This window comes from Carassius auratus, chromosome 9 (assembly GCF_003368295.1).
Source record: "Carassius auratus strain Wakin chromosome 9, ASM336829v1, whole genome shotgun sequence".
In the NCBI taxonomy this organism is placed as follows: Eukaryota; Metazoa; Chordata; class Actinopteri; order Cypriniformes; family Cyprinidae; genus Carassius; species Carassius auratus.
The window spans coordinates 8,120,446-8,145,679 of record NC_039251.1 but is presented as its reverse complement, the minus strand read 5'-3'; the positions used below and the strand labels follow the sequence as shown (position 1 = coordinate 8,145,679).

General features: G+C 34.2%; 4 protein-coding genes across 5 annotated transcripts in view; 1 reads left to right on the top strand and 3 right to left on the bottom strand.

Annotated features, from left to right (window-relative positions):
* The first annotated feature begins 1,865 nt into the window (after window positions 1-1,865).
* On the top strand, window positions 1,866-7,195 carry LOC113108275 (coiled-coil domain-containing protein 173-like). Its single transcript, XM_026271206.1, has 9 exons — window positions 1,866-2,090; window positions 2,168-2,367; window positions 3,712-3,885; window positions 3,962-4,167; window positions 4,267-4,423; window positions 4,504-4,643; window positions 5,349-5,541; window positions 5,766-5,930; window positions 6,769-7,195. Exons 1-9 carry the CDS (start codon window positions 2,024-2,026, stop codon window positions 7,120-7,122), a joined length of 1,656 nt encoding a protein of 551 aa, XP_026126991.1. The 5' UTR covers window positions 1,866-2,023; the 3' UTR covers window positions 7,123-7,195.
* Window positions 7,196-9,950: 2,755 nt separating this feature from the next.
* Window positions 9,951-14,791, bottom strand: LOC113108274 (kelch-like protein 41a). Its single transcript, XM_026271205.1, has 6 exons — window positions 13,295-14,791; window positions 12,060-12,217; window positions 11,879-11,986; window positions 11,606-11,791; window positions 10,870-11,016; window positions 9,951-10,479 (listed from the first exon to the last, which is right to left on the bottom strand). Exons 1-6 carry the CDS (start codon window positions 14,378-14,380, stop codon window positions 10,368-10,370), a joined length of 1,797 nt encoding a protein of 598 aa, XP_026126990.1. The 5' UTR covers window positions 14,381-14,791; the 3' UTR covers window positions 9,951-10,367.
* Window positions 14,792-15,021: 230 nt separating this feature from the next.
* LOC113109300 (Bardet-Biedl syndrome 5 protein homolog) lies at window positions 15,022-19,103 on the bottom strand. Its single transcript, XM_026272920.1, has 12 exons — window positions 18,899-19,103; window positions 18,739-18,821; window positions 18,568-18,633; window positions 18,329-18,378; window positions 18,127-18,254; window positions 17,419-17,554; window positions 17,230-17,325; window positions 17,082-17,144; window positions 16,322-16,456; window positions 16,098-16,181; window positions 15,781-15,804; window positions 15,022-15,686 (listed from the first exon to the last, which is right to left on the bottom strand). Exons 1-12 carry the CDS (start codon window positions 18,958-18,960, stop codon window positions 15,585-15,587), a joined length of 1,029 nt encoding a protein of 342 aa, XP_026128705.1. The 5' UTR covers window positions 18,961-19,103; the 3' UTR covers window positions 15,022-15,584.
* A 1,263-nt stretch (window positions 19,104-20,366) lies between these two features.
* Window positions 20,367-25,234, bottom strand: part of LOC113108273 (collagen alpha-1(XXVIII) chain-like) — a 41,726-nt gene continuing 36,858 nt past the window's right edge. The window contains exons 36-39 of one of the 2 annotated variants that reach the window (XM_026271202.1): window positions 23,807-24,066; window positions 23,492-23,699; window positions 22,538-22,729; window positions 20,367-21,194 (exon numbers count right to left, since the gene is read on the bottom strand). In XM_026271202.1, the coding sequence (XP_026126987.1) occupies window positions 21,187-21,194; window positions 22,538-22,729; window positions 23,492-23,699; window positions 23,807-24,066 (668 nt within the window). In that variant the 3' untranslated portion in view covers window positions 20,367-21,186. The remainder of the gene's footprint in view (window positions 21,195-22,537; window positions 22,730-23,491; window positions 23,700-23,806; window positions 24,067-25,234) is intronic. The other variant, XM_026271203.1, reaches the window with a different exon arrangement.

Genomic DNA, 25,234 nt, shown 5'->3' with positions numbered 1-25,234 from the left:
CAGTTCGGGGGTTCAAAGAGGGTTCGCGAATCATTTGAGTCAATTTGGGGATCACAAATCATTTGAATCAGTTCAAGAGTTCGTAGCGGGTTCGCGAATCATTTGAGTCAGTTCGGGAGTTCAAAGTGGGTTCGCGAATCATTTGAGTCAGTTTGGGAGTTCGGAGCGTGAATCATTTGATTCAGTTCGGGAGTTCGGAGCTTTTTCGCAAATCAGTTGAGTCAGTTTGGAAGTTTCGAGTAGGCTCGCAAATCATTTGAGTCAGTGCAAGTGGGCCGGTACGCACCGTTACTCAGTACCGCCACTTCAAAATATAGCTTTTGAGCGTGCCGCCACCTCTCCGTGCGGCCAGAACGTGCTTTTAGCGTACCAGTATGTTCATTTGGACATCTGTTTTAATAAAGGTTTTAATCCTTTGCCTGCACTGCCGCTTTTCAGAGCGCCCTTCACAATGCACGCTTCCTAATTCGTCCCACGGAGAGCAGAGCCTACACACCCATACACCCTTGAGATTTTACAAGTTAAAAGCGCATGCGTCGCTTTTTCCGCTGTCAGTCTCAACAACTCAACGTGGCCGGAGAGGGTGTGTGAAACGCGTACACTCAGCTCGGTAAAAATACAAATACAGTGAAAAACACTTAACGTAATATGCTCTCCTGTCTTCAGACTCTGAGTACTAAAAGAACACAGTCAGAATCAGCTGACTCGCTAGCTGACACCCCACCAAGCCGGAATGATATCGCTGGAGGTCAGCGGCAAGCTAATGAAGTAATGCAGTAGCTCTTTCTAAGGGTATTTTTTCAAAATCCTTTTGCATATTTTATTTATGTTCAGTAGTTCTTTCTACCTCAAGCTAATTCCACAAACTAATAAAATGACTTATTATTAAGGTCGCCTGTGGACTGCTGTATATAAAACCCCTTCAATATAGTTGTAATAGAGTACCGGCACCTCTTTTGGGCCACTTAAAGCACTGTATACATATATGTATATATGTATATATATATATATATATATATATATATATATATATATACATATATACATATATATATATATATATATATATATATATATATATATATATATATATACATATACATATATATATATATATATATATATACATATATATATATACATATATATATATATATATATATATATATATATATATATATATATATATATATACACATATATATATATATATATATATATATATATACATATATATATATATATATATATACACATATATATATATATATATATATATATATATATACATATATATATATATATATATATATATATATATATATATATATATATATATATATATATATATACATATATATACACGTATATACATATATATATATATATATATATATATATATATATAAATATATATATATATACATATATACATACATATATATATATACGTATATATACATATATATATATATACGTATATATATATATATATATATATATATATATATATATATATATATATATATATATATATATATATATATACACATATATATATATATACACACGTATATATATATATATATATATATATATATATATATATATATATATATATATATATATATATATATAATAAAAATATTAATAATGGGGGGGGGGGTTAAATAAACAGGGGTATATTAAACAAAGCACATTACATTCACAGGAGAAGATTGAACAACTTACAAATTTCAAATGTTTTAAACGCCTAAATAGCCCCAAAGCAATGCTTTAACTCGGCTGAGTTTATTTTCTAGAAGGCTGGCTGTTAAATGAGGCTCAGCATGACGTCACCTACTTCACTTGCAGGGTTGCCATGGAACAGTGTAACAGAAGTTCAAATGGTTGCCGAGCAACACAGTGAAGGGAGTACAAACATGTTACCAAAGCTAGCCAAGTTTGCCGAGGCATTAAGGATTAAACATTTATAAAGATATCAAGATCAACGAATGTGAGAGGACATAAAGAAACAGTTAAGATGGCAACAACCTCAATTACAACAGGTGTCGTTCAGAACGTGCGGAGGAACGGCTCGAGTCAACGAGGTGAGGATGACTGGTGCACCAGGATAACTAAAAGATTGTCTGTAAAATTATAATAATTACTGGTCAAATGCACACAGGTGTGAGCTCGGAGGTGGAGAAAATGGAAGCGGATCTTCGTCAAATGGTCGTTTTGTCTAAATCGGAATGGCAGCGCGTGCAGGACAGTGTGAACGGAGTCAATCAACGCAACCGGAGTGAGATCGCAGCGGCGCAAGAGCGCGAGGCGCTGCACATGCGCTCAAGAGAGCAAGTCAAACACTGGACCAACACCATCGCTGTGAGTACACACTCATATAGATACAGATAAGTGGAGTACACACTGGAGTCTCTGGTTCCAGCTCTCGCGTTAATCAGAATGAGCAATATTTTTGTTTGAAAAACCCACAATTCACGCTAAACATAATATGCGGAAATTGTTTTTTTTAAAGGAGAATATACAATTATAAATATCCAATTATTAGTCAATTATGAACAATCAAGAATAATTCATTAAAAAGATCATTATAATTTAGAAAAGAAGTGTGTATTCTAAAATTATTCTAATATAATTAATAAAACTATTAAAATAAAATACAAATAAAATACTACTATTTTACTGTTACTATTATTTTATTTTATAAACGATTCTAAAAATATTCAAATTCTATTCTTAAAAAAGTATCTAACTAGATTTCTAATCTTTTTGCATTGTATCTGTTTTTTATCATTTATTATACAATTAACAAAAGCAAAAAAGACCTCTAACACTAGATTGCTCTTTTCTTTATTCTATTCTATCTGTTTTCTCTTTATTTACTATTTAATTAAATCGCCCTTGCTATGACACTGCGTTTAAAATAACTGAGACTTGTTATAGTACTTGTATATCATTGATCTTTTGTTGTTTTTATTGCTTCCATTGTCCTCATTTGTAAGTCGCTTTGGATAAAAGTGTCTGCTAAATGATTAAATGTAAAAAATAATTTATATAATATTTTATCCGAAATATCACTGTGATAATTTTTGTTCACATTGATATGACTGTTTTTGTGTCTAGAACAATGTTATTGTTGATAGTAGAACTTAATTAAAATTAAAACCTTAAAGAAATATAATAAATATAAAATATTTTTAGTTATATTTATAATTAAGTTCAACTTCATGTACTAAAATAATTAAAATAAAAACGGAATAAATTTATAAACGATGTATAAAACAAAAACAACTAAAAATGATAAAAACACAACAAAATGACTAATATGTGTGTGTGTGTGTGTGGGTGGGTGTTTGTGTGTGCGTGTGTACTTTTCTCCATCCTATTTAAATTTTTTCTATGTCTGTTATAATATTAAATTTGATTGTAGTTGATTGTTTATTTATTTATTTATTTATTTGTTCGGGACAATGCACATCAATGAACAATCTAACTTTTCTGTACAGACTGTAAATGAGCCAGGTTATAGCATAAATGCTATTTTTCACCTGTAATTTGAATGCTGTCTTGATGTAATATTCTTGGGTTTTCTTAACAAAAAATAAAAGTAAAATAATTACTATAAATGCTTGGGCTAATATAAGCTATGCATTTGACTTGTGCAAAAAGTCTTCCATGGAGAAAAACAGATTTCTTTTTTCCTTAAAGGGACAGCGACAAAAAAAGCTTGAGGCCAAAAAATTTCGAGAGGCGATTGAAGAAGAGGAGCGGAAACAAATTGACATAGAAGAAGCAAAATACCAGGCACAGATACGGAAGGAGGCCATCGAGAAAGCAAAAGCCCAGCAGTACTACCAGACCGACAGAGTGAAAGGCTTCCATGTCTGTGTCTCTCATTATTTAATCACACTTTTCTGATGTGAAACGTTAGTAGAAACTATTCTTTTGTTTTTTATAGAGTGCTCTGCTGCTGGCAGAGGTCCTGAAGGAAAGAGAGGCTCAGGTTGAACTAAAACGCATGAAGCAAAATGCCAGAAGAGACATAGACACCGATATCCTGGCCGAAATAGCTTCCAGAGAAGAACAGGACATTCAGCATGAGCAACAGAAAGCCATACAGAGGAAACAAGAACAGCTGGCCACTGCTGAGAGTGTGAAACAACAGTAAGGAGACATTAAAGTGCTTCAGTGCATTCAGCAACAATGATGTAGTTAATACGAAAGGACCTAATAAAAAGAACCTGATGTTTCCTGCTATATTAGGATAAAGGATCATGAATTGAAGAAAGAGCAGGAGAGACAGGAGGTCAAGCGTGAGGCTGAAGAAGTTGAGCGACTCCGAGATCTTCATCTGTGGGAACAGTCCATGAACGAGCGCAGGAAACAAGAAGAGAAGAGAAGCGTGATGAAGGCTCATCAGGTGAGGCGCTTGTTCAACAACATTTACAGATAGAGTGAATCAGATGCTGTTTTGAAATCTGTTCTTCTGTCTTCCATCAGGATTATTTGAACAACAGAGAGCTGATGAAAGCAGCAGAGGCTCAGAGGCACGAGGAAGAGGAGGAGAAACGCAGGCAGCTCACCAAACATAAAGAAAAAGTCGTGAAAATGAGGAAAGAGAAGCAGGAGGAAATATTTAGGTACTTTTAATTACATGGTAATACAGTGTAAATATGTCTTGTGGGTATAAATAACAAGATTCCCACCAGTGCCAGAAAAGATTCATTTTCAGGAGTTTTTTTTTTTTTTTTTTTATGAAGGCATTTTTTCCAACTGTATAAAACACAACATGCCATATTTATGTTAAACACTTCCAACCGATACCTAACTTGATACATTACATTAAAGGCTAGAAAACAGATAAAATAAATGACAATTTTAAATATGTTGGCAATTTTTGCTATTTTAAAACATCATGAGCTTTCCGTGTTATTTAAAGATTATATACTGTTTAACTTTTACTTTTAAATATACTAGCCCGGTTTAGTTTTCATTTCCCCAGTAGTTTTAATATCTTTAGTACTTCTACTGCAACTTATTGTATTTCACTTAGTTGCTAAAGCAGCACTTCTATTTTTATTTAAGTCGTTTACATTTTCTTAATTGAAGCAACATTTGCTTGCAAACCAGCTTAACCAGATATCTTCAAGCTGCCTATTAAGAGTCCTTATTGGAACATTTATACATATATGCTGTGTATATATATAGTATCACATACTAATAAATTCAAAAGAAAAAAGTCATGAGAGTTCATTGTGTGGGAACCCTGGCAAGAAAGATTAATTCTCTTCACTGCTTGCTTTGTCTCAGCACTGGGCTTGTATTTGCATCTCGTTTTGCTTTAGAGAGATCCAGAGACAAAGAGAGACTATTGTACAGAAGTTAGCAGTACAGAAGCAGCAACAAATCAACAATGAGGAAGAGATCATTGCGAAAGCAGTCGCTGAACGTGAGGCCAAACAGGCTCGAGAACAGCGTGAGAAAGAAGAAAAACATGCAGCCATGTTGAACTCCATCACTGCACACAGACAGTCCAAGGTATATAACATCTTCTTCATGTATTTGTGCAATCAGATGATTTAACTCTTCAAAGTTTGTCTAGTAATGAATGATTATTTAGATGATTATTTGATTAAATTAAGGCAACTAGTGACAAGAGGCCATGTATTACAGTGGTTTTGTCACAGTAATATTGCATTTACGACGATTTACGTTTGTGTATATCATTTGAAATACATACACTGTTTTTAACCCTGTTTTAGAGGAAAGAGCAAGAACAAAAGGCAGAAGAGGAGAGACAAAAAGCCCTGGAGATGCTGAATGCAAAGAAGGAAGCAGATAAAATCTTCATGAAAAAACAAGAACTTCAAGCTCAAAAAGCTAGAGAAGAAGGAAAAACACTACAAGACATCTATATACAGGAAATGGTGGGTTTAGCTCTTAAAGGAACACTCGCTGGTCTCAGTTTGACATATTAACTCAGTTTGTTTCTTCGTCAGAACAGATTTGGAGAAATGTAGCATTACATCACTTGCTCAACAATGGCAGTGAATGGGTGCCGTCAGAATGACAGTCCAAACAGCTGCTAAAAACATCATAACAATCCACAAGTAATTCACACCACTCCAGTCCATCAGTTCATGTCTTGAGAAGAGAAAAACTGCATGTTTGTAAGAAACAAATCCATTATTAACACAATTTAGCTTCGAATCATTGCTGCCGGCTAAAATACAAGTCTAATTTTGAAACAGCCATCGTGTCTGAATCAGGAGAGAAATATGCACAGATCAAGCACCATTTACAAGGAAAAACAGTTCTAAACAAATATAATGTGGATTTTAATGTGAGAGGACAACATGGGGTGGACTTTCTTTCACTGGAGGATGCGTTATTATGAATGATAGACATTAAAATTAAAAAACACCTTAATGATGGTTTTGTTTCTTACAAACAAACAGCGTTCTCTTCACAAGATGTAAAATGATGGACTGGAGTGGTGTGGATTACTTGTGGATTATTGTGATGTTTTTATCAGCTATTTGGACTCTCCTTGTGACGGCACCCATTCACTCCAGAGGATCCATTGGTGAGCAAGTAATATGAAGCGAAATATCTCCAAATCTGTTGAATTTTTTTAAAACAAACTTCTCTGATTGCCTGAGGGTGAGCAAATTACTATATATGAGTGAACTGTTCCTTTAAATGTGTTTTATGCTATGCATGTAACTATGATTTCTTTCAAATGCAACATGGGTTTTTGTGAAGGCTGAGAAACATGCAAGGCATCAGCGTACAAATAAAGAAGAGAAGGACTTTGCTGAGAGGAACACTGCTCTCATCGTTGAGGAGGAACACCAGTTTCAGAAATACGCCGAACAGGTCTTTGAAACAGCTGGGAAGGCAGGGAGAAACACCTTCCCGCTCATGAAGGCTGCCAGAGAGGGCATCGGAGGGGGTCTGGGGCCCGTGTTTGGTGGACTTAGACCAAGTTATCTAGTCCATGATGAGTCAGGTGTTGAGATGCCCAGTTATGTGAGCGGCACCACTCAAAACATAAAAGAGCTGCACGAGACCCCTGACATTCAGCAGTCCAAGAAAAGACTAGGATTCACCTTGTAAAACTTCACCACAGCTGGTTATAATCACTCTCTCATACTTTGCAATAATAAAAATTGTATGCAAAAGAAATTGTAATCGCAGTGTTTTGATTAAAATATTGCTTTTTAACCTCAAATCTAATTTCTTGTTACACAATTTAGTTTATGTTTTTTTTTTTTTTTTTTGAAATATTCTGATGTATAAAAAACTTTGTTATAAAAAAGTTTTATTCCTGGAAACTTAATAATAATAGTCAAAACAAGCTAAGTTAAAAGTCAAATTAAAGTATGATTTGCTTTGGGATGCCTGTATAAAAATATTTAAATCTATTAAATATCAATAAATTATAGCTAATAATTATTTTCCTGTTACCTGAAAGGAGTTAATTTAAAACAATTTGATATTTTAGCTTATTTTCTTTCTTTCTTTTTCATTATACAAGAAAAACACAGACAATGACCAAGAAAGGCATTATTTCTACAATAAAACAAGATTATTAATATGATGGCAACATTGTTAACAGCTATACCCTCAATCCTGGATATAAATTTTTTTTTGTTATGTTTTGTATTTCTCCCCTTTTTAACAGCAACTAAATATTTTAGCATTTTCAAAAGTAGCCACACTTTGCCTAAATTGCAATTTTAAATCATGAAATAAATATATTGTCCAGAATAGTCAACCATCAATACAATTAAATATTTTTGAAAATACAATTAAATATTGGGAATTAAAAAATATATATATTTGTTTATATATTATTTGCAATATCAATGTAATGATGTATTCTTGTAATGATAATGATTTGCAAATGCTATTTATAAATTTTTTCATATATTTCTACCTATTATCTTTTTAATATATATTATATTATATTAGTGTATTGATAAATAATATTAACTCTAAATAATATCGTGTATATATCCCTCCTCCAAACAAAATCATTCTTTTTCATGTTTTTTTTTTTTTACTACAAAACATGACTTTTATTTTGACAGACACCATGACTTTTGGCGTGAGCTGCCTTAAACAGGAAGCAGGTATTAGGATTGACTCATAATAAAGGCCTTTATTCTGTATATCTATGATGTCACCCAAGATTTGCTCTCAACTTTTATGTAGGTGTTTGCTAGCAGACATGTTAAGGGCATTAAGCAAATTAAGAGTTTGACAAATCAAAATTCAGCTGATTTAAGTTATGGCAAAAGCAAAACTAAGAAGCTTTTAGCAAGATTTTCATTTTTTTTTTTTTTTTTAAATGAAACACTATATTTAAACAGTGAGTGTATTTTTCGTTTTCTCCATAGGGTTAAGTGTAAAAGTGGTTAAGACAAACCAGCTCGAGAAGAATCACAACCGTATGATTTGATTTGTTTGATTGGTCTTGCAGGTTAGAGTACTGCGCTGCTATTGGCTGATGTGCTGAATCCCCATCAGGCTTTAGGTGTGGAGGAGAAGCAATGCAGAAACCTTTAGCTGATAAACAAGTGAGAGGAGTACTGTCTGCATTACATTCACATGTCAGAAACTCATTTACATTTACATTTAGTCATTTAACAGACACTTTTATCCAAAACGACTTACAAATAAAGACAATGGAAGCAATTTAAACCAACAAAAGAGTATACAATATACAATTCATATGCTTTTATTGATTGATTGCCATTTAATGTGATATAATTTACTGTTTAAAAGTTTGGGCCAGATAAGATTATTATTTTTTCTCTATCTCATGTCTCTCATGCTCACCAAAGCTATATTTATTTAATAATAAAAAAATACAGTTTCAGCATCATTCCTTCAGTGTCATGATCCTTCAGAAATCATTTTAAAATGCTGATTTGCTGCTCAAGAAACATGATTATTATTGTTATTAATTAAAAAATGGATCAGAAACTTGTGGTTAAATAAATAAGTATGTTTGTCTTTTTCGAACTGATTTATAACTATTTTTCTGAAGTACTCCAGAGCCTTTCATTGTGCTAAATTATGACCCATCGAAGGTGGAGGAGTTTTTTGATGTGTGCATTTGACATTTCATGCAGTACATTATAGTAAGATTCTTCCATAATACATTTATAAACGTTTCTAATCTTAATTGGAATGTAACCTGATTTTGCTGATTCAAACTGATTCTTTTTACCCTCACCTGCTGGTTCTCTTGGCCTACACACTGGCTTTAGCTGATTAATCCCCTGATGAAGTGGTCAAAGAGATCTTAAATGTGGACTTTCTTACAAAGTTTGATGCCCATCTGGAGAGTATGTCTTTGTGCATTCATTTGAAACTTAAAGGAACAGTTCATCCCTAAATTAAAATTTGGTAAAACTCCATTTACCCTGAGGCCATCCAAAAAGGACACAAGTTTGTTTCTTTTGGAGTAATATGGCATCACATCAGAAATCTTGTTTTCCACACTTTAGCCAACAGCTCCAAAAACAGACATAATATGATTCTCTAAATCTGTCTAGCATTGCCTTTGATTTCCGGGACTCCAAATCATTCTGCAAAAATTCCTGCACATGAAAGGAGAGGCCCTGATGAGGGAAAAGACATTTGGAGAGTTTAGGATATCTTGTATTTCAGGTCAGTAGACAGATAATGCATAATTCTGTTGACCGAAGTGTGGTTTTGCTAATAATGCGTCTTCCTACAGATTCCTTATTTTGAATGGATCTTTCCACAGAAGATGCATTAAAAGAAGACATTATCTTGAAACGGTAGACATCAGATTGTTTGCAGACTGTGTAATCTGCAAGATTAGTAATGCAATCTTATTTTAATTGCTCATTTTGTAACAAGTGATATTACTTTCGAATTTTCGTTCACAAGGAAGAAATGCATAGCTGTTTGCCTTTAAATATGTATTTATTATGCATCGTATATAAAAGAAAAGAGGTGTGTATGGATAACACATTTTTTTTATTATTATTATTTTGGCATCCATTGTAGAAATTGCACCACATTTCACATCATAACCTAACATGAAATTTAAATATGTGGTTATTTTTACTCTTAAAGTCAACATGAGACATCATTCACTATACATTTTACTATGTTAAAGAAGAGGGATGAATAGTTTGTAATGTTAGCATCAAAATGAATTAGTTTTAGTTGCAATTCATTTTGATTAAAACTTTCAAAGACGGGGAATGTGCATTATAGTAAATATAGTAAATGTTTGGTTCTTGTTGTTGGTTTTGCTGCTTTAAAATATAGTTACACTTTGCTATTGGATACAAACTATAAAAAGTGGTTATGATGTTTTAAAGTTTAGGCATTTTTGCTGCGTTTAATCTCATAGTAACGCAGGAGGCGCCGGCAGCGTATCGCATCTCTCGTATCATTCCAGTCCACTGTTTCTTGTCCTCCTCATACCTGTGAAAAAAGAGGGTTTTTTAGATTTAGTCCCAATTGCAATGATACATTACATGTTAAAAGTTTAAAATTATATTTAGTTTATAATTTTTTTTTGTGTGTGTGATTTCAAAAGTTCAAAAATTTGGGGTCAATAAGTTCATTTTTGAAAGAAGTCTCCAAAGCTGCATTTACTAGATCAAAAATACAGGAAAACAGTAGTATCGTGAAATATTATTACCATATTTAAAATAAGTTTCATTTATTTAATAACTGTGATACAGGATTCTTTGATGAATAGAAAGTTCAAAAGAACAGCATTTATTTAAAAAAGAAATATCTGTCAAATATCTGATCCCATAATAGTGCTTGATGAATATAAACCAGATGGACTTTTGCTGCAACACTTACTGCCAGATGTCAGTGATTTCTGATGGGACACACTGTTTGTCCTCGTTCTCCTGCACCGCGAAGCCGCCCACAGCATACAGGACACCAGCAGCACTGACCAAATTCACAGAACTTCTCTCCTGCATAAACTCAGAGAACGGCTCCCATCTATAAGGGGAAAAAACAGTTAGTTCTGTAGAGGATAACAGGATAACCACCAAAATATTCCAGTTCAGTAATCATAAGGGTGACTTTTAAATAATATTTTCCCCTGTTTTTGTCATTTACGTCTCAAATGAAAAAGTTATTATAAATATTATAATAATCTCCAATCTATATGGTTCACAAAAAAAATAAATAAATAAATAAATAAATAATAATAATAATAATAATAATAATAATATATATATATATATATATATATATATATATATATATATATATATATATATATATATATATATATATATATATATATATATATATATATTGCATTGTTTTAATTGGTGTTCATTTGATAGGTTTTCCATGTGTCCTCAATATCATTTTATACTTACAGGAGCCAGTTCCTTTGTGACATCATCCTCCTGGAAGTGACTTAATTTTGGAGGGAAAACTGTTTTGTACGTCTCTGTTTTAAATCCTTCACTGATCACTGGCTAACTTTAGCTTTCATTTAGAGTATCTTTGCACTCTTTTTAAATACTTGTGGTTTCAGGATTACGTGTCGGTTAAAAACGAGTGATGTATTACGTACTTGTTCGTCCCAAAGTCATAGGCTTCACTAGAGGATAAAAGGCCGTCTTCATTGACCCCTCCAACCACAATGATCTTTCCTTTGTGGACTACAGCTCCAAACATGGACCTGGGTGTCTTCATGGCCGCCAGCTCTTTCCATTCGGACTTTTTGTGGTTGTATGCAAACATCTTGTTGATGGTTTTACTGTTCCAGAGATTAAAACAAGCAATTACGCCTAATTTCAGGCTTTTATTTTGTATTTAAGCTTATGTTAACTAAAATCTGACTTACTTCTCATCCGTCTTTCCTCCTATGCAGTAAACTAGTCCGTTTTGTGAGATCACACTGTGACCGTGAATTCTTAAGGGCAGTTTTTTGGTCTCCTGCCACTTCATCTTACTGCCAAGAGCAACAACAAGAAATTAGATGGACTTCTTTGGCTCATGTAGCAGAAAATATAGAAGAAACTTACTCGACATCATAACACAGCACTGAGTCCAGAGACTCCTCGCTCTGCAGGTCTTTACCAGCAACTGCAAACAAGAGGTTTTCAAACTCCCCCACGGCAAACAGACATCTGGGCGATGGCATCGGTGGCAGGGCGATCCAGTTTGGAGAATGAGTGTCCAGCTGAAGAATATGCATGATTTTAGATGAATTACGAATGTATGTAACTTTTGTTTTATTTTCTTTGCCTTTGTACTAGGTCTGTTAATGATTTGGAACTTTTCTGCTCCTAGAAATATAAAGTCATACAATTAAATGAATAGTGCACCCAAAATTAAAAATCTAGTCAACATTTATTCGTCAGTATGCAACACAAAAGTCAGTATGCAACACAAAAAGTGGGGGTTTTACCCTTAAAAATATGAACCCAGGATCATTCTTAACTAAAAACCTTAAAAATGTTTATTACTTAAAATATTTAACATTAAATATGAAAAACCTAATCTTATTTTGTTTAAGCTATAAAGGAGGAAATATTTTTTTATTTTTTATTTAGCTTGATGTATAAAAATAACTAAAACTAAAATAAAAAAAAGTAATATAAAAAATGACCATAAACAGATATACTGAAAAATATACTGAAAAAAGTCCCAAAAAAATAACAAAGACATTTGCATTTTTTTGTTTGGATGTCTGAAAATACGATTCGTGTTTAAATCCACAAGTGTATTCATAACCAAGGGTTAAAAGTAAGACAACACATGGTTAGGTACAATGTGAAAAACTCTAAGAAGTTCATATAGAAAATACCACTCTTTTCTGTAAGGGACTTTGGGTGTAAGCTCCAAAAAAATGGCAATAAATAATAATAATAATAATAAATAAATGTTACGTTACCATAAAATTAGTCTTATGTGCTAGTCCTGTGTCACCAAAAGAAAACAGAACAACCTTATGGCGAGTAAATTATGAGATAATTTCCATTTCGAATAAATCACGGTCTTGACAACAACAATAGCATCTACAACCTCGTTTTTAAAAGGCGGGCAATTTCTAATTAAATGTCAATGAATTTATCGCTCTTCAGCTGAAAAAAAAAAAAAACCCTTACTTAAAATGATTTCATCAAAATCGTTTCTGTATGTTGTTTAAACTTATTCTATGAGAATAGATATGACCACACCATATAAAAATGGAGTTGTAGTTATAATCCTTGGCGTAAACAACCTTTTGTTAAATAAATGAGTGACTTGGCCTAACCTGGAAGAAATAGCACTGCAGTGGTGATTCCTTGTCTTCATCAACAAACAGTCCTCCCAAAACATAGAGCAGGTTCTTCTTCGACGTGATGCTAACATGATTTCGAGGTATCTGCTCTGCCATGGCTGCAAGGAAGCATTCGTTTTCATCAGCATCATAGGCCACAGCCGCCGTGTCGTTTACCATCAGGATGAGATCCCTGTTGAACATCCCCAGCCGTTTGCTGGTATTGAGATAACCAGGCAAGACTTTTCCCCCCTCTTCGCCATTCTCGCCCTCCTTATCTTGTGGAAGTTTTCCAGCAAACGCCTCTTTGATGGCCTTCAGCTTCATGGCGAGCTCAGGGTCGGCCTTGATGATGTCGTCCTTTTCCACCTTCTCCTTGAAGTATTTCTCAGGTAGTAATCGGAAACGGATGTGATCGAAGGCATCTCCCAATGCTTTCGTCCGGTTCTCCTTGTTCTTCCGGACCCATCTCATCAAGAGCTCGAACACGACCTCTTCTTTTTCCACGTTTAGAGCATCGCACCCGATGATAGCGAACAACTCGGGAGCGTCGAAGTCAAGAAAGTCCTCATCCGTGGATAAAGTCTCAAAACGCTCTGCTATAAAGTCCCTAGCAGCTATTGCAAGTCTAGGGCAGTTCAAAACCAGTCCCATTCTGAAATTGGCCAAGCAGTTGGCCAAAGAAAGCTTGTTTTGTAGATAGTTGACGCAAATGGTGAACACCGATGGGATTTGGAATCTGTTGGCGACTGCGAAGACGTCTTGTACATTCTCATCTGTGATTTCGATGTCTGCCGAATAGAGATAGTTCACAATCATGTCCATAATAGTGGGATCCACGTTCTCCAGCACTACTTCCCTGCTGGAGTCTTTCTTCTCAACACCATCTTCAGTAAAGAACAGCTCTCGGAAATACGGGCTGCATGCAGCCATGATGAGTCTGTGGCAGGGCAGACACCGGTCTCCAGCCTTCAGAATACAATCCACAAACTTGTTCTCCTTCAGAAGCTCCTTCAAACCGTCCTGGAGCAGGGTGCTCTGAAAGAGCCTCAGGTCCTCCTTGATACTCACGGGCTCCATCTCAAATGTTGCAGGTCTTGAAGAGGATGCTGTACTTCCTCTTGTCTTGCTGTCTCAGTTGAAAGAGGCTGAAATAACACAGAGCTCCAACACAAACCCCCTTCAATTTAAGTCCGCCCCTCTAAATATAGAGCCCTCATAAAGTCAGAAAGAATTCAGGCTGACCAAACGGGAGCCTAGTGTCGCATCATGCAGCTGTCAAAGACTGAAAAAGACAACTGTGAACCTTGGACACACTCAGAGGTCAGGGCTGTTTGGTGCTGTATGACTACAGGATGGAAGGAGTGACGTGTCAGTAGGAATTCAACCGGTGTCTGACAGTTTTAAATAATTGTAAAGGTGCGTGTCATTACCTCCGTTTTCGACATGGTGTCATTTGTACAATTAGTAAGTTTATAGGTCTGTGACTCATTCATGTCATGGTTTCTATTTAAAAATGAAAATGGTGTCATTATTTATGCACTTTTGTGATATATATGTATATTTTTGTTGATGTTTTTATTTTTGGAGCTTGACAGACTATAAACGGTAATTGTAAATAGCAAATAATGAGTGTACATTTTTCTTTAAATTTTGGTTCCACAGAAAACATAACGGCACACAAGTTTGGCACAACGTGAGGGTGAGTAAATCATTATTTTTGTGAAGTATTCCTTTAAATGCTCTTTTTACTTTACAACCTTCTGTTTCTTCAAATGTCAGCAAACATCAGCTGTGTTAATCAGCTCTTCTGGTCATTTGTGGAGTAGTTGAGCTCCTCTGGCACATTTTTAAGCAGACCTGTCAATCCTGAGCCAACAAACTGCACGTGTTGGTTTGATCAACCCACTACTATGAAAACGGCTTAAACAAGTGTCCAAAAACATGATCAAACAACAATTTCCAACATCATTTTCCCTCGTACATTTATTACAATACAACAGCAAAATCAGCACGTAAAGTTCTCTACCTAAAACCAATATACATATATTATTTTGTATTTAACACGTATATGAATGTTCCTATTTCTGTGTCTATTCATCTAACACACAAGTTTAAAAATGAACTTTTAATTTTACATACACTTGGTTCACATTTGATTTGTAAACATAAGACTTATAAAATATCAAAAACGGCTCTGAAAATAAATACAATTTTGACATTTTGCTAATGAAAAAATCTTAATATTGGATATAGACAATGCAATGCGAAAATACATAATTTTTTAACCCATGACTTCCCAGAGTCCCTGTAGTGTGAATCCATCTTTTAATTTCTCTATAGCCAGACCCAGCTCTTCAGAGAACACCGGCTCACGATCATGTTGCTTAAGAAGAAGAAAAGATGTCATTTAAATGGACAGTTCCTCTAGACTGATAGATAGATAGATAGATATACAGACCGACAGACATAGAATTTACCTTATTTCCATCTGCAAAATAAGCCTTGAGGTGAATAAGAGAAGAAAAAGCACATCAGTGATTGTGTGTAAAATAAAATCTACAATAAGTATTAGATAACAGAACGTTTCTGATGTCAGAATCATCAGAGGGCTGTGTAAACATTTCTGATACCAGGCAACAAAAGTCTGTGTTGATGGGACATTGTGAGTTGTGGCTTATGCGATCTGCTATTTTCAGCATGTGAGAGACGCGCGCGCACACACACACACACACACACACTGTGTTGAAAGCAGAGTGTCATTATCTCTGAGAGTAGCACATGAGGTAAAACTCACGGTAAAAGCGTCTGTGTGCTCATCTGGCTCAATCTCCACGTCATCAGGCGGCTGATCTACTGTCAGCTCCTCCAGAGGCTGAGGCTGAGACAGAAAGCTTATGTTATTTACCTATTTTTTTTTGCTTTTACTTTACTGAAATGTGGAACCATTCTAGCCAAGTTTAATACTGATGAACAAAATTATTGTGCTTTTCACAATAGATCAAAAATCTTCAATCCTACCTTTTCTTCCATCTCATATTCCACACCAAAAATGGGGTTTGCCGAGTACACTTTGTGTAAGGAGTTGATTTCCTTCACTGCATCTTGTAACTTGTCTGTTGGGTCGATCTTGAATCCCAGCACATATCCTCCTGTCTAAGAGAGAGGAAACAGCACAAAATGTCACAACATTCACACCACCGAATAAATTCCACAACGACAACCGGTCAATAGTTTTGGGGTGTGTAAGATCGATCTGTAATAATGTTCAAGGCTGCATTTATTTGATTAAAATACAGTAATATCGTGAGATATTATAACAATTTAAAATAACTGTTTTCTATTTGAATATATTAAAAAATGTAATTTCCTGTGATCATTACTCTTCAGTGTCACATGATCTTCAGAACCATTCTATGATGATTTGCATCTCAAGAAACATTTCTTATCATCAAATATTGAAAACATTTTTGTGGAAAGCGTGATACATTTTTTAAAGATCTTTGATAAGCAGAAAGATTACAAGAACAGCATTTATTGAATAATGTAAATATTTTGTAAAATAAATATCTTTATTGTCACTTTTTGTCAACGTAATGTGTCCTTGCTTAATAATTCCTTAAAAAAAAAAAATGTGCCTAGTAAATGTACAAAATAGTATCCCATTAAAAATTATAGTAATTTTAAGAAAATATGTGCTTTTAATGAAAATTTAGGGTCATTATAGGTCACATCATATGACATAAATGTTATTTGTCCAGTGATCTTGGTTCAAACTTACCTGTTGAGAGCTCTCAATCACAAGAGCATGTCCAAATTTAGAGTCTCTAATCCTTATTGAGCGCTTCAGACAAAACAATAGGAAAAAGAAATCACAGTTACAACTCATTACTGATGGCTGAGTCTTTTGAAGCAAAATAAACACTTACAATTTGTAGATAGGGAATGCTGACGTTGAAGCTCTCGTTCATGTTGGCATGCCACACTATCCTCACGTTAGTAATGAAAAACGTTCCAAGATTACCCTGAAACACAAGCCCATGCTTTGTTGTTTAACGGCACAGCAACAGACACGTCTCAGTCAAACTCCTATTAAACATTCAATCCACTGAAAATACCTGATCACTGGACAGGTTCCAGACTCCATTGATTTTGTCATAAACCTGCTCCTGCGGCAGAAGCCTCAGCTGTTTATTCTGAATTAGAGCTCCTCTTAGCTTTAGATCTCGATACATTTTGGAAGTTTCATAAGCTCTGAAAGAAACACAAATGATAAGTTAACTGTACTAATACTTTACAAGTAAAGGCATGGCTTAATATTTCTTATTATTTGTGTCAGCTGAATGAATAAAATGCAAAAATGTATATATTTTATTGAAATTCCAATCATTTCGGCATAATATTTTGTTCTATTTTCTATTAAGTTTATCCTATGCAACATCTCTTATAGGCTTTCCTATAATATTATTTCCTCTGAATAATTGATTTTATTTAAAGGTTCAAATTAACCAATCAAAAACTCTCCTTTCTGGTGCTTTCTGTTTTGTCAGATTATGTGGTATTTCTTTATGTCCCTCCCTCCTAAGAATTTTATTTTTAAGTATTAACTGTGGTTAGAAATAAAAAAATTAGAATGTATTATTCTGCAGTTCACAGAATATTGTATATATTGAGCTACAAATCTAAATGCTAGATTTAGTTTGTTAATTTAGTCAATATGCCAACTCAGAAAAAAAAAAAAAAAAGGAATAGAAAAAGATAGATTATTTGAACTTTTATTAGTCACTATAGTGGTCTAATGGTGTCATTATGTATAGCTTATGTACCTGTGAACAGCAATGACAGATGTGAACAGTCTTGGACTCCCTGGGACCACATTGGTGAATATGAACTCAAATCTAGTGTTATTAGATTTGGTTAATATGTAAAGTGCTTCAGTCTGACCTCTCAGTTTCTGGAAAAAAAGGGAAGATTTTATATCAGCCATTAAAAAAAAGAATGAGGAAAACATGCATTCGGATGACTCACTGAATTCGCTGTCCTCGTGGTGATATTTATAATGCAGTTGTATCCCACAGCTGTTAATAAATAAAAACAGAAGACAAATAAAAAGGTAAAAGACAACTAATGTCAAGCAGCTCTCTGATGCATGAATGATTACATCACAAATGAAGAATTGGTTTGACTTAAATACAAGAAAAGCATCCAGATGCTGTTTTATGAGTGCACTGTCATCTGTCCAGTGCAATGAAAGATGTAACGCTCACACAAGTTGACCCTTGGTAGTGCCAGTGAATGCCAGATTATCCTCAAATTGGTCACCAGGAGTCTTCCTGTATAAAGACAAAACGAGACGTACCGATTAATACAATTTAATATACATAACGTTACATAAAGGTAACCACATGTAACAAGGCTGAAATAATACACTTAATCACCTCTGTCACCATTATTTCCCTTTGTGTCCTCGATTGAATCCAGGCAGTCGATGAGCGCTTCGCCTGGTCTGGTCTTCATCTGTCTTAAGTGAAGAAGAGAGGAGAATAAAACACTAAATGGTTGTAGTGTATGAGCTAGCAGATTAGCCTCGGGACTTACTGCGGAGTGATGTCAAATCTCACGTCTCTGTCCTCCCAGAGAACGTCAAACACCGACGCCATCACAAGTCCTTACTGTCGGCGCTTTATACGCGAAACTAAACCAAAGGAAATATAGTTTTCTGTCGATAATATTGACTGATCCTCTGTCACTGTGCAAGAGGATTTAGCGCAGAGCGTCTTCACGTCACCACGGTAACATCAGTGAGTACGGCGGTCCGGAAGGGACAAACCGTGATTATCTAAAAGTAGATTTATCATGCTTGCTATACAGGTGCATTTCAACAACAACAAAATTGAATATCATGGAAAAGTTCCTTATTTTTTTGTTATTAAATGAAAAAAAGCAAACTTTCTTATATTCTAGATTCAGTGCACACAAACTGAGTTTTCATTATTATTATTATTTAATTTTTGATGGGTATGATTTACAGCTTGGGAAAATTAAAAATTCAGTATCTCAAAAAATATGAATGTTTCACATTCAGTGCGGCGTGGCATGGAGCTGATCAGACTGTGGCACTGCTGAGGTGTTATTGAAGCCCAGGTTGCTGTGATAGCAGCCTTCATCTCCTCTGTATTGTTTGTCAGATGTTACTTATCTTCCTCTTCACAATACCCCATAGATTCTCTGTGAGGTTTAGGTCAGGTGAGTTGGCTGGCCAATCAAGCACAGTGATATCATGGTCAGCAAACCACTTGGAAGACTGTGGGCAGGTGCTAAAGTCCTGCAAAATGAAATCAGCATCTCCATAACGCTTGTTAGAAGATGGAAGCATGTAGCTCTGTAGCTCTCCAGTCTTCCTCCAGACTCCAGACCTTGATTTCCAAATGAAATGCTAAATTTACTTTCATCTGAAAAGAGGACTGAGGACCACTGAGCAACAGTCCAGTTCTTTTTCTCCTTACCCAGGTGAAATGCTTCTGACGTTTTTCCTGGTTCAGGAGTGTCTTGGTTCTAGGAATGTGACAGATGTAGCTCTTTTCCTGAAGACGTCCGAGTGTGATGACTCTTTGATGTGCTGATTCCAGCTTTTCCTGAAAATCTTTCTAAGGCTGTGGGCATCCTTGCCTGTGCACCTTTTCCTACCACATTTTTCTTTCCAGTCAACTTTCTCTGAATATATTTTGATACAGCACTCTGTGAACAGCCAGCCCTTTCAGCAATTACCTTCTGTGACTGACCCTGGCTGACTTGTGGAGGGTGTTGATGATTGTCTTCTGGACAACTGTAAAATCAGTAGTCTTTCCCATAATTTTGGTTGCATGTTCTAAACTATCCCAAGAGATACCCAGTATTTACACTCAAAATTAGTCAAACTAATCAAGCTCAAAATGGAATATTCGCATTTTTCTTATGTCTATCTATCTATCTATCTATCTATCTATCTATCTATCTATCTATCTATCTATCTATCTATCTATCTATCTGTTTTCTCGGTCAATAACAAGCACAAAGTTAGACATCATTATTAAACAAACATTTTATTCAAGAATTCCACAAAAGAACACATTCAAAAATATCATTTGTATTTGTATAAAACAAAAAAATGTCTACAATTCAATAACAACTTATTTCAGACAATGGTTAGGAAAGGGTTAGTTCATAAAAAAAGGCAAATATGTTTTGAATAAAAAAATTCAGGAATGCAAATCTATTTTGTCTGAATATTATCATAAAGCTACTGTGACACATGAAAAAGAATATATACAAAATGTTTTCTTTGAAAAAAAAAATCACAATTGCATTTAAATTATTAGGACTTTAGTGGCTTAACTATTTGATTTGTTTGTTTTATTCCCTACAAAATGATAATATCCCCATAAAACCCCTAAGACATAATTAATGACATTTCAGTCTACTAAATCTGCCTGTGGCTTCACTCAAGTCACAAATTGTAACTTAAATTTTAAATAAAACAAAACATATATACAATCAATTCCCAGTGAATAATATTTCTGCATGTCACAACTGTCACATGTAGAGCAGTGCACAGATTCTCAGTGGATGCCAAGAAATATAAGAAATGTGAATAAATGGCCTTTGCAGCTTCATAATTACACCTGTGTTTCACTTTAGCAGGTGCGTTTTCATGAAATATTTTTGACTTATTTGGTGCATAAACATTTTCTCCAGATCCTGAGCTTAAAGATAGGGAACATTTTTATGATATTATAATAAGAACGTCTGAATGCTGTAGGCATCTGTCATTGGGGTACACCATCACCAGCATAAAGTTCATTTATTGGGGTTCATTGTAGAATCAGCGATGTTGATCTTCATCCCGCTTAGCCTGCTATGAAAACAAAGGAAGAAAAATTCAATAAAAGATGCCAGAAAGATGCAAAGCATCACATTTTGGAATGCAACTGGTTCTTGACTCGAGAACGAGTCAATCTTTCGTTTGTTATCTGGCTCAGCTCCGCGTTCATCTTCAGTTCACTCTTCACAGTAGTTCAGTCAGTGTACTGTTTGAGTGCATGCATTACTCCGAGATGTTGGTTTGTTTGAACTCAGAGGGAGTGTCAGACACATTAAAAAAGTTAACAGCTTAAGTCATTTGTGGATTAATGCGTATTGGAGGCGCAAACCGTTTAAAATGATTCAGTTCAATTTGGTGAACTGGTTCAAAAAGATCCGGTTACATCGAATGATTCGTTCACGAACCGGATATGACAAACTGCTTTGTTTTGAACTCTCTCACAACAGACACGGAAGAGAAGACAATGCTGAATAAAGTCGTAGTCTTTGCTATTGTTGGACCAAAATGTATTTTCGATGCTTCAACAAATTCTAACTGACCCTCTGATGTCACATGGACTACTTTAATGATGTTTTTCTTACCTTTCTGGACAAGGACAGTATACCGTACACACAGCTTCAATGGAGGGACAGAAAGCTCTCGGACTAAACCTAAAATACCTTAAACTGTGTTCTGAAGATGAACGGAGGTCTTACGGGTTTGGAACGACATGAGGGTGAGTCATTAATGACAATTTACATTTTTGGGTGAACTAACCCTTTAAACAGTCCATTCATGCTAAAAAAACCCTCTAATGTAGCTGAATTAAAACAATTCTGCAGGGAAGAATGGGCCAAAATTCCTCCACAGTGATGTGAAAGACTCATTGCCAGTTATCGCAAACACTTGATTGCAGTTGTTGCTGCAAAGGGTGTCACGGCCAGTTATTAGATTTAGGGGGCAGTTACTTTTTCATGTAGTGCCAAGCAGGTTTGGACAGCTTTTTTTCTCTTTAATAAATGAAATAATTATTTCTAAACTGCATTTTGTATTTATTCGGGTTATCTTTGTGAAATATTTATAATATTTTGATGATCTGAAAAAAAAAAAAAAAAGGGATATATATGTGTGTATGTATGTACTGTATGTGTGTGTGTGTGTGTGTGTGTGTGTGTTTTTAAGGTTTCACTTAATATTTACATTTCATATTATTTGAGCTTCATTTCAGTTACCAAAATGTATTTTATTTGTTTTAGTTTTTGTTAAATAACAACAACATTAAGTTTATTTTTATGTAACAAATGTTACAAATATTTGTAATAAATGTAATAATTAATAACACTGCTGTGGACAGAGATTATCTTGTATGAACTCATGTCCGTAGGAGCGAATGATACCTGTGCTGGTGAGGACACACGTCTTCTTGCATTCTTCTTCTGTCTGGAAGCGGTTATCGTTGCCCTGACAGCCTCCGTACCAGAACTGAGCACAAGCGTTTGCCTGTTTGTCGTAGTACCAGTGAATGACATAGTTTCTACAGGAGCCCTGACTCAGACTGAGCGAACACCGAGGATCCAGAGGAGCCGATTCTGGGCGAAGGAGAGAAAGTTCTATCACTTAACACTTTCAGAAAATAAAAACTATTTTTTTTTAATTAGTTCTGAAAACTTTCACAATTCTGAAAACTTACTATAAAAATAACTATATTTAATCATTCAGAAAACTTAGTATATTAAATTTAATATAGTCAAATTTTCCATATTGTCAATAGATTTTAGAACAACTTTTGTATACAAAATTAATATTATTTATTATTTTTATGACAAAATATCTTTAGCTTATCTGTAAAATTTATGTCAATATTTATGTTTTATTACTGCTTTTGTATAAACATAGTATTTTGTTATCCATTACTTTAAATATTAATAATATAATTCAATTTAATACATTTTTGTATCTAAATTATATTATAATGTTATGTTATGTTATATTATACATTTAAAACTATTATGTGTAAAATTGTATAATTATACATTTATATTTATTCGTATATTTATAAAATAAAATATCATTGTTATTATTATTTTTGTCCAATTTATAATATTCCATATTATCCACGTTTGTTTTATGTAAAAAAAAAATAATATTCAATTAAAATCTGTTTTATTTGTTATTTTATAATATAAATAAATAGTTTGATCATATATATATATATATATATATATATAAATATATATATATATATATATATATATATTATTCATTATTTTATATTATAGAAACATAATGTGTAACATTTAATAATTCAATATCATCAATAATTGTGTAAGAACAGTTGTATAAAAAACTACCTTTTATCACTACTGGACGAGGCTTTGCATTCACATTCACATTCACTGAAGTAGAATGTGTTGATACTGATGATGATGATGATGATGATGATGAAGAAGATGATGTTCCAGGCTGTACAGGTTGCACGGTCTTATTGACTACAGCAATAGTGCTTCCACTTTGGGTTTGTGTCTTGTCTAGATCCTCGCCCTCATAGTCTTTCTCCACCTGCACAGAAGCAACAGCACAGAATCAGACAGCGGTCGGGTTCATATCAGTCTGCATTAGTCTAGCATTCATAAGAAATTCACAGGAAGTTAGTTGTGTTGATTGACCTGTGTTTTGATAGGGCCGGTGTTGATGGGAAGAGTTATGCTGTGTCCTCTGCCTCTAGAGTGAGTCTGAGATTTATCCAGTGAAATCTCCTGAAATCTGTTCCCATGGCCATTATTCCCGTATGAAGAAACATCGTCTTGGCCATTACCGTTACTGTAGCCATATCTGTTGTTTCCGTTCAAGCCGTTGGTAATCCGGTTGAAGTACAAGGCCCCGTTTTCATCCTCACAGAACTGGCTGACCAGCTTAGACTCCAGAGCTGCAAGATGAGACCCAACACAGAGCAAGATGCAATTATATAACCTGGACTTTACATTTGAAACTTTTCATCTTTGCAGTTAGGGTTATTTTGCTGGTGATACTTGCTGGTGATTTTTCAAAAAATGAATGAAAATGAGTTTTAAAGAGTGTAGTATTAGACTAAGGCTCAATCCCAATTGTACCCCTTACCCTTCCCCATGTCTCGATTCTCTTTTGGTTGGAGGTGTAGGGGTAAGGGGTAAGGTGAAGGGCCAGATAGCCCTTCAAACGAAGATTTTTCGGGACCACACTTCAAACGAAGAGGTATGAATTATCTAGGCACCATGTCTGCTACAGTACAGAAAAAGACACATAAGTGTTCCTGTAGCTCAAGTGGTAGAGCATTGCGTTAGCAAGCACGAGGTTGGGGGATCGAATCCGGGGGGGTGTTAGCCTGTATGCAATGTAAGTCACTTTGGATAAAGCGTCTTAATGTCTTTTGGACATTAAGCGTCTGCTAAATGCATATGTCTGATCGGGGCGATAACTGCCGTAGACTAATCCCTCCAATAATTAGAAATTTCTAAACCATTTTCACTGATTCATTTTAGGGAATCTGTTCAAATTGTTCATTTCAATAAACCGATTCAGACCTCTAAAATACTCATGAAAGTCTCTGGGTGGCATTTTTTCATTTATTAAATTGTTCATGTAGGTATATATATATATATATATATATATATATATATATATATATATATATATATACAGATTCCCTTTGCATTAAACATTTTTAAAATAATTGGTGATAATGGCTGTTTTAAAAAATATATTTGTAATACAATTGTATTCTATTTTTTCAGCATTATATTATATTATATTATATTATATTATATTATATTATATAGCAAAAAAATGTATGCTATTTATGTATTTATTTTTAATTTCCAAAAATATAATGTAAAAAAAAATGATTGGCCTAACGACAATATTCAATATTGTTAATAAATTTTTTATGAATGTTTCAAATATATATTTTTGTATATTATATTTCTTTTTAATACATTTTATTTTTATGTAAAAAAATAGTATTTCATATCAAATATAATATTTTACTCTATTTTTCTCCCTGTTGACAGTATTTATTGTCAAAATTTGTTTTATGACAACTGTAAGAAAATACATTT